This window comes from Schistocerca nitens, chromosome 5 (genome assembly GCF_023898315.1).
Source record: "Schistocerca nitens isolate TAMUIC-IGC-003100 chromosome 5, iqSchNite1.1, whole genome shotgun sequence".
NCBI classification, from domain to species: Eukaryota; Metazoa; Arthropoda; class Insecta; order Orthoptera; family Acrididae; genus Schistocerca; species Schistocerca nitens.
In genome coordinates, this window is record NC_064618.1 from 792595136 (window position 1) to 792609557 (window position 14422).

Sequence of the window (14422 nt, forward strand, 5' to 3'; positions counted from 1 at the left end):
CGAAATCGGTATTTTCCACAGTGACGTACACTGCGATATTATCGACATTATAGTGTGGACGGCTTGTATTTTCTGCAGGTGCTTCCGCTGCAGGAGCAGATGAAAAAGCCCCAGCAGTTCACCAGTCCGCTGGGAGTCCTCAACGTGGGCATGAGCATCGTCTGCTCCCTCTTTGTCATCACTGGCTTCCTGGGCTACCTGAAGTACGGAGACCAAGTCAAGGGATCCATCACCCTCAACCTGCCGCCCGAAGAAATGTGAGTACACATGTGTTTGAGAACCAACTGCTATAGATTCACGCTTGCATCCAGATCGTTCTCGAGCAATCTCCACCGGTTAGTCGGCTACTCAGCGCTACGTACCGCCGGCATGGTCCTTTTAAGACAGTGGTTCCCAACCTGCGGAGTAATTATCCTCTGATGGGTAAAACGTAAAAAATGAGTTCAGTTGTGCTGCTCCTCACAAAGTCCACGTATCACATACGTACCTGGTACAGTAGAACTGAGACATATGCTGTAGATCGCACATGCTTAAATACCTCTTAAAATGCTTTCTCCGAATTGTAGCCAGTTTCCGCAATAGACCAGAAATTGTTTCATTTTTCATTTTGCAACAATTAACCATCTAATTGACAGCACACCAGTAACTATGTAATGATTATTATGACTATGTAATTATTATTATTATTCTTTCTTTCTTTTCTCAGACGTTATGTCTGGTCAAAAATGAAAAGTGACGCGGACCTTGATCAAGCGTGACTTCCTTGCATTTAGGAACTTTCGGGTAATTGAACATGTATCAATAATTACGGATTTCTGTAGTTGTATATATAAGTTTGGATGTAGCTGTATTGCATTGATGTACTGGTGGATATTGTGTGGTATGACTCCTGTAGTTGATAGTATAATTGGTATAATGTCAACTTTATCCTGATGCCACATGTCCTTGACTTCCTCAGCCAGTTGGATGTATTTTTCATTTTTTTCTCCTGTTTTCTTTTGTATATTTGTTGTATTGGGTATGGATATTTCGATTAGTTGTGTTAATTTCTTCTTTTTATTGGTGAGTATGATGTCAGGTTTGTTATATGGTGTTGTTTTATCTGTTATAATGGTTCTGTTCCAGTATAATTTGTATTCATCATTGTCCAGTACATTTTGTGGTGCTTACTTGTATGTGGGAACGTGTTGTTTTATAAGATTATGTTGTATGGCAAGTTGTTGATGTATTATTTTTGCTACATTGTCATGTCTTCTGGGGATTCTGTATTTGCTAGTATTGTACACCCGCTTGTGATGTGATCTACTGTTTCTATTTGTTGTTTGCAAAGTCTGCATTTATCTGTTGTGGTATTGGGATCTTTAATAATATGCTTCCTGTAATATCTGGTGTTTATTGTTTGATCCTGTTTTGCAATCATGAATTATTATTATTATTATTATTATTATTATATTAGTGGTAGTGGTCAGACATAAAGCATTGACAGGCTGTAGTCTTCCAATTTCTGCCTTCACATAACCAAGGAGTCCAGAAACAAGTGTCACTGAGGAGTGGTGAAGAGGATTTATGTTTCATACCAATGTCGATAGTTAGGTTTCTTTCCTGAGAATTAGTTTTAGGTAACATTTGCATTGCTTTGGAAAATATTCACCATTCCATGAAAAAGAGAAGTGTTAGAAATACTCCGTGTCTCATTGACTTATTAGTTCCAGGTTTAAGGAAACACCTACAAAAACTAAGTATCATTTATCTTTCGTCATTTTAAAAATGAAAGTTTTCAAAGAAAATTCTTTTTCATTCTAAAGTTTAGTTAGGTGCTAATACTGAAGTTTATATAGAAGCTTGAAGGTTATGCTTTATACGTTTCGTCAAAAGTTTCTTTACATTACAGCTTGTCTGAAGTTGGAAAAATTAAAACAATTTTTTCACAAACTTTTGTTGGACTGTTACGCGTATTACGAAATGGCTATGATAAAATTAGTGAAAATTTTAGGTCCATTTGCAAACGATCCTAATATTTCAAAAAAGCACATTTGTGGAGAATGGTGTTTGAGGTTTCACTAAAAGTTTAATGAAGTTATGGATCATCGAAACCATTTTCTGAGTCACTAGACACCTCTTCATTTGTGCTTCTCTCAGCACCTTTCGTACTTTGTCAAGGTTGCCTCTCAGCAATCCTCTTGCTCCAATTGTGTGTGAATGACGTTTCACTGATCACTTGTATGTTCCAGACGACATGACAAATTTCATATCTTATGTGTGGCATTACCATCATACACTCCTGGAAATTGAAATAAGAACACCGTGAATTCATTGTCCCAGGAAGGGGAGACTTTATTGACACATTCCTGGGGTCAGATACATCACATGATCACACTGACAGAACCACAGGCACATAGACACAGGCAACACAGCATGCACAATGTCGGCACTAGTACAGTGTATATCCACCTTTCGCAGCAATGCAGGCTGCTATTCTCCCATGGAGACGATCGTAGAGATGCTGGATGTAGTCCTGTGGAACGGCTTGCCATGCCATTTCCACCTGGCGCCTCAGTTGGACCAGCGTTCGTGCTGGACGTGCAGACCGCGTGAGACGACGCTTCATCCAGTCCCAAACATGCTCAATGGGGGACAGATCCGGAGATCTTGCTGGCCGGGGTAGTTGACTTACACCTTCTAGAGCACGTTGGGTGGCACGGGATACATGCGGACGTGCATTGTCCTGTTGGAACAGCAAGTTCCCTTGCCGGTCTAGGAATGGTAGAACGATGGGTTCGATGACGGTTTGGATGTACTGTGCACTATTCAGTGTCCCCTCGACGATCACCAGTGGTATACGGCCAGTGTAGGAGATCGCTCCCCACACCATGATGCCGGGTGTTGGCCCTGTGTGCCTCGGTCGTATGCAGTCCTGATTGTGGCGCTCACCTGCACGGCGCCAAACACGCATACGACCACCATTGGCACCAAGGCAGAAGCGACTCTCATCGCTGAAGACGACACGTCTCCATTCGTCCCTCCATTCACGCCTGTCGCGACACCACTGGAGGCGGGCTGCACGATGTTGGGGCGTGAGCGGAAGACGGCCTAACGGTGTGCGGGACCGTAGCCCAGCTTCATGGAGACGGTTGCGAATGGTCCTCGCCGATACCCCAGGAGCAACAGTGTCCCTAATTTGCTGGGAAGTGGCGGTGCGGTCCCCTACGGCACTGCGTAGGATCCTACGGTCTTGGCGTGCATCCGTGCGTCGCTGCGGTCCGGTCCCAGGTCGACGGGCACGTGCACCTTCCGCCGACCACTGGCGACAACATCGATGTACTGTGGAGACCTCACGCCCCACGTGTTGAGCAATTCGGCGGTACGTCCACCCGGCCTCCCGCATGCCCACTATACGCCCTCGCTCAAAGTCCGTCAACTGCACATACGGTTCACGTCCACGCTGTCGCGGCATGCTACCAGTGTTAAAGTCTGCGATGGAGCTCCGTATGCCACGGCAAACTGGCTGACACTGACGGCGGCGGTGCACAAATGCTGCGCAGCTAGCGCCATTGGACGGCCAACACCGCGGTTCCTGGTGTGTCCGCTGTGCTGTGCGTGTGATAATTGCTTGTACAGCCCTCTCGCAGTGTCCGGAGCAAGTATGGTGGGTCTGACACACCGGTGTCAATGTGTTCTTTTTTCCATTTCCAGGAGTGTATATCCAGAAGTGAAGAGTATAAATTATTCTGTCTGCTTATCTTGTAACTTTGCAAGAACTATCCCCCCCCCATGAACCATGGACCTTGCCGTTGGTGGGGAGGCTTGCGTGCCTCAGCGATGCAGATGGCCGTACCGTAGGTGCAACCACAACGGAGGGCTATCTGTTGAGAGGCCAGACAAACGTGTGGTTCCTGAAGAGGGGCAGCAGCCTTTTCAGTAGTTGCAGGGGCAACAGTCTGGATGATTGACTGATCTGGCCTTGTAACACTAATCAAAACGGCCTTGCTGTGCTGGTACTGCGAACGGCTGAAAGCAATGGGAAACTACAGCCGCAACTTTTCCCGAGGGCATGCACCTTTACTGTATGGTTAAATGGTGACTACGTCCTCTTGGGTAAAATATTCCGGGGGTAAAATAGTTCTCCATTCGGATCTCCGGACGGGGACTACTCAAGAGGACGTCGTTATCAGGAGAAAGAAAACTGGCGTCTACGGATCGGAGCGTGGAATGTCAGATCCCTTAATCGGGCAGGTAGGTTAGAAAATTTAAAAATGGAAATGGATAGGTTAAAGTTAGATATAGTGGGAATTCGTGAAGTTCGGTGGCAGGAGGAACAAGACTTTTGGTCGGGTGAATACAGGGTTATAAATACAAAATCAAATAGGAGTAATGCAGGAGTAGGTTTGATAATGAATAAAAAAGTAGGAATGCGGGTAAGCTACTACAAACAGCATACTGAACGCATTATTGTGGCCAAGATAGACACGAACCCCACGCTTACTACAGTAGTACAAGTTTATATGCCAACTAGATCTGCAGATGACGAAGCAATTGAAGAAATGTATGATGAAATAAAATAAATTATTCAGATAGTGAAGGGAGACGAAAATTTAATAGTCATGGGTGACTGGAATTCGGTAGTAGGAAAAGGGAGAGAAGGAAACGTAGCAGGTGAATATGGATTGGGGCTAAGAAATCAAAGAGGAAGCCGCCTGATAGAATTTTGCACAGAGCACAACTTAATCATAGCTAACACTTGGTTGAAGAATCATAAAATAAGGTTGTATACATGGAAGAAGCCTGGAGATACTGACAGGTTTCAGATAGATTACATAATGGTAAGACAGAGATTTAGGAACCAGGTTTTAAATTGTAAGACATTTCCAGGGGCAGATGTGGACTCTGACCACTATCTAGTGGTTATGAACTGTAGATTAAAACTGAAGAAACTGCAAACAGGTGGGAATTTAAGGAGATGGGACCCGGATAAACTGACTAAACCAGAGGTTGCGCAGAGTTTCAGGGAGAACATAAGAGAACAATTGACAGGAATGGGGGATAGAAATTCAGTAGAAGAAGAATGGGTAGCTCTGAGGGATGAAGTAGTGAAGGCAGCAGAGGATCAAGTAGGTAAAAAGACGAGGCCCTAGTAGAAGCCCTTGGGTAACAGAAGTAATATTGAATTTAATTGATGAGAGGAAAAATATAAAAATGCAGTAAATGAAGCAGGCAAAAAGGAATACAAACGTCTCAAAAATGAGATCGACAAGAAGTGCAAAATGGCTAAGCAGGGATGGCTAGAGGACAAATGTAAGGATGTAGAGGCTTATCTCACTAGGGGTAAGACAAATAGTACCTACAGGAAAATTAAAGAGATCTTTGGAGAAAAGAGAGCCACTTGCATGAATATCAAGAGCTTTGATAGAAACCCAGTTCTAAGCAAAGAAGGGAAAGCAGAAAGGTGGAAGGAGTATATAGAGGGTCTATATAAGGGCGATGTACTTGAGGACAATATTATGGAAATGGAAGAGGATGAAGATGAAGATGAAATGGGAGATACGATACTGCGTGAGGAATTTGACAGAACACTGAAAGACCTGAGTCGAAACAAGGCCCCGGGAGTAGACAACATTCCATTGGAACTACTGACGGCCTTGGGAGAGCCAGTCCTGACAAAACTCTACCATCTGGTGAGCAAGATGTATGACACAGGCGAAATACCCTCAGACGTCAAGAAGAATATGATGATTCCAATCCCAAAGAAAGCAGGTGTTGACAGATGTGAAAATTACCAAACTGTCAGTTTAATAAGTCACAGCTGCAAAATGCTAACGCGAATTCTTTACAGACGAATGGAAAAAATGGTAGAAGCCAACCTCGGGGAAGATCAGTTTGGATTCCGTAGAAATGTTGGAACACATGAGGCAATACTGACCTTACGACGTATCCTAGAAGAAAGATTAAGGAAAGGCAAACCTATGTTTATAGCATTTGTAGACTTAGAGAAAGCTTTTGACAATGTTGACTGGAATACACTCTTTCAAATTCTTAAGGTGGCAGTGATAAAATAGAGGGAGCGGAAGGCTATTTACAATTTGTACGGAAACCAGATGGCAGTTATTAGAGTCGGGGGGGATATGAAGGGGAAGCAGTGGTTGGAAAGGGAGTGAGACAGGGTTGTAGCCTCTCCCCGATGTTATTCAATCTGTATATTGAGCAAGCAATAAAGGAAATAAAAGAAAAATTCGGAGTAGATATTAAAATCCATGGAGAAGAAATACAAACTTTGGGTTCGCCGATGACATTGTAATTCTGTCAGAGACAGCAAAGGACTTGGAAGAGCAGTTGAACGGAATGGACAGTGTCTTGAAAGGAGGGTATAAGATGTACAACAACAAAAGCATAACGAGGATAATGGAATGTAGTCGAATTAAGTTGGGTGATGCTGAGGGAATTAGATTGGGAAATGAGACACTTATAGTGGTAAAGGAGTTTCGCTATTTGGGGAGCAAAATAACTGATGATGGTCGAAGTAGAGAGGATATAAAATGTAGACTGGCAATGGCAAGGAAAGCGTTTCTGAGGAAGAGAAATTTGTTAAAATCGAGTATATATTTAAGTGTCAGGAAGTCGTTTCTGAAAGTATTTGTATGGAGTGTAGCCATGTATGGAAGTGAAACATGTACGATAAATAGTTTGGACAATAAGAGAATAGAAGCTTTCAAAACGTGGTGCTACAGAAGAATGCTGAAGATTAGATGGGTAGATCACATAACTAATGAGGAGGTATTGAATAGAGTTGGGGAGAAGAGGAGTTTGTGGCACAACTTGACAAGAAGAAGGGACCGGTTGGTAGGACATGTTCTGAGGCATCAAGGGATCACAAATTTAGCATTGGAGGACAGCGTGGAGGGTAAAAATCGTAGAGGGAGACCAAGAGATGAATACACTAAGCAGATTCAGAAGGATGTAGGTTGCAGTAAGTACTGGCAGATGAAGAAGCTTGCACTGATAGAGTAGCATGGAGAGCTGCATCAAACCAGTCTCAGGACTGAGGACCACAACAACAACAAGAACATGTCCAAATTGAACAGACACTTGGTCCACCTTCAATAGAAGTCATGAATCAAAGGAATTTAAACACAAAAGTCTCCCAGAAGCTGTCGTCGACCTTATAAAGCCAGTTTTCGGAGATATGTCTGATATTGGGTTGCTGAAGAAATGTCTCTCGTTGGTAGGTGCGCGATTTGGGTAAGATAATATCCAGCTGTTGAAAGACCAATGAATATTGTAGCTGACGACCAACAGTCGATCATAGGGAAGCAGTGGTAGAGCTGCCCGCAATCTTAGTTCTACACTGTGAGCTGTATAGTCGTTGTGCTAACACACAGAGCTGATGATTCTATTAATGTCCGAGCAGAGCATGAGAGAACCAGAATCGAAAATGAATTCGCGCATCCGTGCTTAGAACCGACACGCGATCTGAACAGTCAGTGTGGAAAATCTTGGTGGTATTTTATGACACAAAGCATATTGTGTTTTTTTTTAATCTCTGTGGAGCACTGAGTGATAAATTGATAACATAAGAATCATGACTTAAATGTTAGATTTCTTATGTTCGAACCTTCACTACTCAAGTCATTATTGTAGCGTCATCGACTGAAGTAGAAACCGAGCGAGGTGGCGCAGTGGTTAGCACATTGGACTCGCATTCGGGAGGACGATAGTTCAAACCCGCGTCCGGCTATTCAGATTTAGGTTTTCTGTGATTTCCCTAAACTGCTCCAGGCAAATGCCGGGATGGAGCCTTTGAAAGGGCGCGGCAAATTTCCTTTACATCCTTGATACCACACGAGCTTGTCTTTCGCCTCTAATGACCTTGATGTCGACGAAACGTTAAACCCAATCATTCTTCCTTTCCTTCCTTTTGAAGTAGATCAAAGGAGGAGAAACATTGCGCCGTTTTTCGCGGGGCTCGACGAAATGGTTTGTCCAGTTTCCCTTCAATGAGGAGTATATCACCAGATAAAATCTTAATATCACCCTCCTCAAACAGCATACTGGTCGCTTTGGAGGGTTGGAAATAATCCTGAACTGGTACGAGGCTGTTACGTGACTCCACAGCACTGAAATAAGTTGTGACAGTAAAGTGGTGTGTATGGGCCGGTCGGTTTAAAGGAATCAGCGCAGTAAGGAAGGTCAACTTAGAGACGTAACAAAATGACAGGAAGGATTTATCCTGTCTGGACGTGTTCGTGACTACACCGAGGGTGAAATTCTCCGATTTGCTTGTGTGTCACCGTGGACTATCCAACGCGTCTACAACGAACGGTGTACCATTCACAGCCAAGTAACACAGCGCAAGAACGTTGGTCACAAAAAGATCCTAACCGACAGCGACAGGAAAAGAGAGTGATGCCTTGTCAATGATAGTCGGTTTCAAACCAGACAGGAACTGCTGTTGACATTGAATACAGGCCCATTTCGATCTGTTTCCGATGGGGGATCTAGACAGGAACTGCATGCCATGGAAATTTGGAGACGGGCACGTAGTAAAGAGACATTGCCATCCCTTCCTCACAAGAAACTTCTAAACAAATTCCGTGCCTATGAAATATCGTTTCAGTTGTACGAGTGAATTTATGATTTCCTGCCAAGTAGGTCACAGTAAATACTTATCAACGGGAAGTCATCGAGCAAAACAGAAGTGATATCTGGCGGTCTCCAAGGATGTATAATAGGCCCTCTCCTGTTCCTGATCTACATAAACGATTTAGGAGACAATCTGAGCAGCCCTCTTACATTTCCTGTAGATGATTCTGTCATTTACACCTTAGTAAATTTATGACAAGGTCAAAAACAATTGCAGAATAACTTACACACGATATCTGTATGGTAAAATGGGCAACTGCCTCGGAATAAGGAAAACTGCGAGATCATCTATATGAGCACTAAAAGAATCCATCAAATTTAGATTGCACGATAAATCGCACAAGTCTGAGGACTATGAGTTCAACAAAATACCTAGAAATAACAATGACGAACAACTTAAATTGGAACGATCGCATAGATAATGTTGTGTGGAAGGCTAAGCAAAGACTTCGTTTTATTACACAACACGTACAGGATGCAACAGAGCTAGTAAAGAGACTGCCAACAGTACGCTTCTCCGCTCTCTGCTAAAGTACTGCTGTGCGGGGTGAGATCCTTACCAGACAGGATTGACGGAGGACATCGAGGAAGCCCAAAGAAGGGCACCTCGTTTTGTACTATCGCGGAATACTGGGGAGGTTGGGCAAGGCGGAGGTAGGGTGAGTGTCAGCGAGTTGGTTTTGGCAATTATAATACCAAACGCGTTTTTCGTCGCAGCGAAATTTCAGTCACTGAGTTCCTCGTCTGAATGTGGAAACAGGATAATATCGCCAAACAAAATAGAGGAAAATGATCATCGTAATGAAATAAGAGAAAACAGAGCTCGTACAGAAAGATTTAAGTGTTCATTTTTCCGCGCGCTGTTAGGGTGGAACGATAGAGAAGTAGTCATAAAATGGTCCTAAGAACACTTTGTCAGGTACTTAAGAGTGAATTGTAGAGTAGTCATGTAGATGTAGATGCTCAAAGTGGCATGTAACTCTGCACGTTTTCATAGGCCCAATGATACTAACTGAAAAGTAACTGACTGAAGGTGTATATTGTCGTCCAACGAGGCGCGGTGTTTCGAGCAATACACGACGTCGTGTGCATCGGCAGCCCAATGAGGCGTTTAATTAGCAGTGTGTATAGGTTGTAGTTCATGCTGGCCGGCCGCGGTGGTCTCGCGGTTCTAGGCGCGCAGTCCGGAACCGTGCGACTGCTACGGTCGCAGGTTCGAATCCTGCCTCGGGCATGGATGTGTGTGATGTCCTTAGGTTAGTTAGGTTTAAGTAGTTCTAAGTTCTAGGGGACTAATAACCACGGCAGTTGAGTCCCATAGTGCTCAGAGCCATTTGAACCATTTTTTGTAGTTCATGCTAGAATTGGTTATGTGAGGATTTGGAGGTGTTTGTCGTGCTCATTGAAATAACCGTGAATATGAACCAGGTTGAAACTTCCTAGCAGATTAAAACTGTGTGTCGGACCGAGACTCGAACTCGGGACCTTTGCCTTTCGCGGGCAAGGTCCCGAGTTCGAGTCTCGGTCCGGCACACAGTTTTAATCTGCCACGAAGTTTCATATCAGCGCACACTCCGCTGCAGAGTGACAAATCTCATTCTGGAACCATGAACCAGGTTGTTTATTTCAGCATTCTCGACGACCAAATGTCCCATTTCTTCCACATCTTCACGATTAGCATACTATGGACACTCCCGTCTGCCAAGATGACAACAGCAGGCTTCTCAGAACTGCAGGTATACGTTCCTGGTTTGACGAACATCTAGTACCTTCCGCCGCGGAAGTCGAACACGCGGCAGAACCAATGGACGTGGTCAGCCCATAGAGGGCTCCGCCTCCGCGGCGTCTATTCCGCGCAGCGAGGGCGCCACCGCTAAGCCACGTGCAGACAGCGGCCAATGGCCGCTCCCTCCGGTTTCGTATATAGGGACCCGCTCTGCCCTAGTCCAGCTCAATGCCCCTATCACTACACACGATCTCATTGCTCCACTCCGCACGAAACGCAACACCGCTCCTGGTCACGATCGTGTCACCTACCGTCACCTTCGTGAAGCTCCTGTCTCTTTCCTCTCCACTCTACAATGTAGTCCTGTCCACCGGTTACTACCCCGACCTGTGGAAAACCTCCCGTATCCTGATGTTCCTTAAACCTGGTAAACCGCCGTCCGCCGTCTCCTCCTACCGTCCCATCAGCCTTACCTCGGTCTTCAGCAAGGTCCTGGAATCTATCCTCACCCGCCGCATCCACCAGCATCTCCGCCAACACCGCCTCCTTTCCCCTACCCAGTGTGGCTTTCGGCTGTCCTTCTCTTTGACGACCTTCTCCTTCACCTCACTCATCTCCTTTCCGAACAGCTTAATTCCCATCGCTCCGCAATCTTCCTCTCCTTGGACCCCGAACGTGCTTATGACCGCGTATGGCATTCCGGTCTCCTCTTCAAGCTCCAAACCTTCGCCCTTCCCATTAACTACGTCCGTCTGATCGGCTCCTTTCTCTCCCACCGTCCTTCCTACGTCACCATCCATAACACGGATTCCTACACCTTTTTTCCCTCCACCGGTGTGTCCCAAGGCTCCGTCCTCTCCCCCCCTCTGTACCTTTTATATACGGCGGACATGCCGCTGCCGTCACCCCCCGTCCACCTTCTCCAGTTTGCCGATGACACCACCTTCCTCGCCCTTGCCCCCACCCTGCAGCGCTCCCAACACCTTCTCCAATCCCATCTTGACCAGTTCACTGCTTGGTGCAACCAGTGGTTGCTCAAGGTCAATCCCTCCAGAACCCAGGCGATCATTGTAGGCAAAACCACCCCTTCCTTCCGACTCCTTGATTTCTATCTCACCATCTATGGACGTCCTATCGCCCTCACCCCCACCCTTAAGTACCTTGGTGTCACCCTCGACCGTCGCCTCTCCTGGACCCCCCATCTCCGGACAATCCAAGCCAAGGCACGCTCAAGACTCCGTCTCCTCAAGCTCCTTTCCGGCCATACGTGGGGTCTGGACCCCTCCACTATACTCCACACCTATAAATCCCTCATCCGCCCTAGCCTTTGTTATGCCCATCCGGCCTGGATCTCCGCCCCCCCCCCCTACCTTTTATAAATCCCTTCAAATCCTTGAACACCATGCTCTCCGCCTCGTCTATCGCATCCGTCTCCCCTCCCCCACGTGGATCCTGTACGATCTCATTCCATTCCCTACCTCCTCCTTTTCCTTGAAAGGATACGGATCCTGTACACCTCCCGTAAACTCGATCCTCCTCACCCACTTGTCTCGCCCATGCTCTCCCACCCCCGCCCGCTGCCGCACCTGTATTCCCATGTCCCACCTGGTCGCCATCTCTCCACCCTCCTTACCCTCTCCCAAGGTGGCTTCCGCCAGCTCCCCCTCCCTGATGATGATCTCCTCCCGTCCATCTACCCCTCCTACCAACTTTGATCCTCCCTCCCACATCCTGTGCCTTTTCTTTTGGGTACCCTCCCTCCCTCCCTTCTCTCTCCTTTTCCCCCCATCCCCCTTACTCCACCACTCTTCCTCCGGGCTTTCCCTCCCCCTTCCTCCCTCCCCCCTATTTCCCCTGCCCGTGGCATCTCTGCTCCCCTCGCTCCCTCTCCCACCCCCCACTCCTCCTCTCTTGGCAGGTCCCCGGACTCGTACACGCTTAGTCAACATTCGCGCACCGGAGATCAACGCCTCGTGTTTCTGTGTGTGCCGTCGTTTGTGCTTAAGAGGTTCAGTTCAAAATGGTTCAAATGGCTCTGAGCACTATGCGACTTAACTTCTGAGGTCATCAGTCGCCTAGAACTTAGAACTAATTAAACCTAACTAACCTAAGGACATCACACACATCCATGCCCGAGGCAGGATTCGAACCTGCGACCGTAGCGGTCACGCGGTTCCAGACTGAAGCGCCTTTAACCGCACGGTCACACCGGCCGGCCAGTGGTTCAGTGTTATTCGTTTTGTGCACCTACAGTCGCGTGTGACAATTTTCGTCTATGTATGTGTCCAAGTGTCTGAACAAATTTTATCTTGGACTCTATGCCCGTGAACGGCTCCATGCATTTTAAAAAGTGTTTGTCTCCGTTTATATGTCCACCATGTTTTTCTCTAATTGTCTTCATTTGTCTATTTTGTGTTTCTCTATGGCCCAAGAGCGGCATAGTATGCTGCTGCTGGCCTGCCTGTAAACAGGTTTAAAAATAACAATAAAGAAAAAAAACCCTAGTCCAGCCAGTCTGGTACTCGCTCTGGATTTCGTTTCTATCTCAGCGGTACTGCGTTCTGGTCGTTGCGCGTTGTTGACATTTGCCTGGCTCTGGTTCCGAGTGGATTTACGTTTGGTGTTTGGTGTTGTGGTTTCCACAAGCCTCCGTTGTGTATCTCTTCCTTGTTGTGTCGCTCATAGTCGGTCGCGGTCGGGTGTTGTCAGTTGCCGTTGGTCTGTCGTCCGACTCGTCCTGTGTTTACCCGGTGGTGCGTGCTCCACCGCCGGCGGCTTCCCCGCCTGGCGGCTCCGATCCGCTGCCCAAGGCGTTCCCGCTGTTGGTTGTGGTTACTACAGAACACCCAGGAAAGGAAGCCAGCACCAGCCCGACTGACACGCGACCTATGATCCCTGGGAAAATTTAGAATAGCAGGGGCAACGCAGCTATCTATATCTCGGCAACCTGAAAGCTCTACGGGATCTAATCGTCTGTGAGCAGCTTCAGCTGGATACGAAGTACCTGAAGGAACTTGTTGACTCTCTTCCCCATCGGTGCTATTGTGATGTCGCCTTTGGGTGACTTATTGTTTGTCCAGCGTGCTTTGTAGAATAAGATGGTTGACGGATCTCCCCCTAAATGCTGGCCACTCACAGCCTGTCGCAGGTGATCAAGGTGGTGATCGCGCTGGGCATCCTGTTCTCGTACGCGCTGCAGATGTACGTGCCGGCGAGGATCATCTGGCCCGGGATCGTCAGCCGCTGGGGACCCTTCAGGCGGCCGGCGCTCGTCGAGACGGCCTTCCGGACCGCCCTCGTCACTCTCACCTGTGAGTACGGCTTCCGAACTCTGTCCAGAGAATCGCTGCCAACTGTTTGGCAGAAAGTTTTTTTTTTTTATCTCACTTACTGCAAGCTTTCTTCCCGTTCCATTTACGGATGGAGCGAGTGGGAGAATGACTGCCTGTACGCCTCTGTTACAAATGTTTTTAGCGTACATATGTTGTCAAGTACTGTATGGGACCGATATCGTAATTGCCCAACTATCATCCGATTTCCGCAATTTCTCGTTTCCATTTTGCCTGCATATGTGACGTTCAAATTACTTCTTTTTTCCGTCAAGTGTTGAGTGAAGTAAAAGGATCATCACTATTATTTCAGTTCTTATTTTTGATTACTATCGAAGTAGATGTTAACTATCAAAAATTGGGCCTAAGTACTGTCGGTGTTCCTTATTAAGGTCAATCTTACATGATTTATGGTGGCCTATAGTAATGGCTTTAGTGTCCATTTATTTGAACAGAAAAAGAAAGAAAAACATTATTGAAGGAAAAACATTGAGTCGTGCTTGGGTAACTCACGTGGTAGAGCAACTGCCCGCGAAAGTCAAAGGACCCAAGTTCGAGTCTCGGTCTGGATCTCAGTTTTAGTCTGCCAGGAAGTTTCATATAAACGCACACTCCGCTGCAGAGTGAAAATCTCATTTTGTAAACATCTCCCAGGCTGCGGCTAAGCCATGTCTCCGCAATATCCCTTCTTCTTGGAGTGCTAGTTCTGCAAGGTTTGCAGGGGAGCTTCTGT

At 46.5% G+C, this 14422-nt stretch overlaps 1 protein-coding gene across 2 annotated transcripts in view; it reads left to right on the forward strand.

Annotated features, from left to right (window-relative positions):
- Positions 1-14422, forward strand: part of LOC126260023 (proton-coupled amino acid transporter 1-like) — a 447322-nt gene that overhangs the window by 417523 nt on the left and 15377 nt on the right. For both annotated transcript variants that reach the window (XM_049957187.1, XM_049957188.1), the window contains 2 exons: positions 79-257; positions 13499-13671. In XM_049957187.1, coding sequence (XP_049813144.1) covers positions 79-257; positions 13499-13671 — 352 coding nt within the window. The remainder of the gene's footprint in view (positions 1-78; positions 258-13498; positions 13672-14422) is intronic.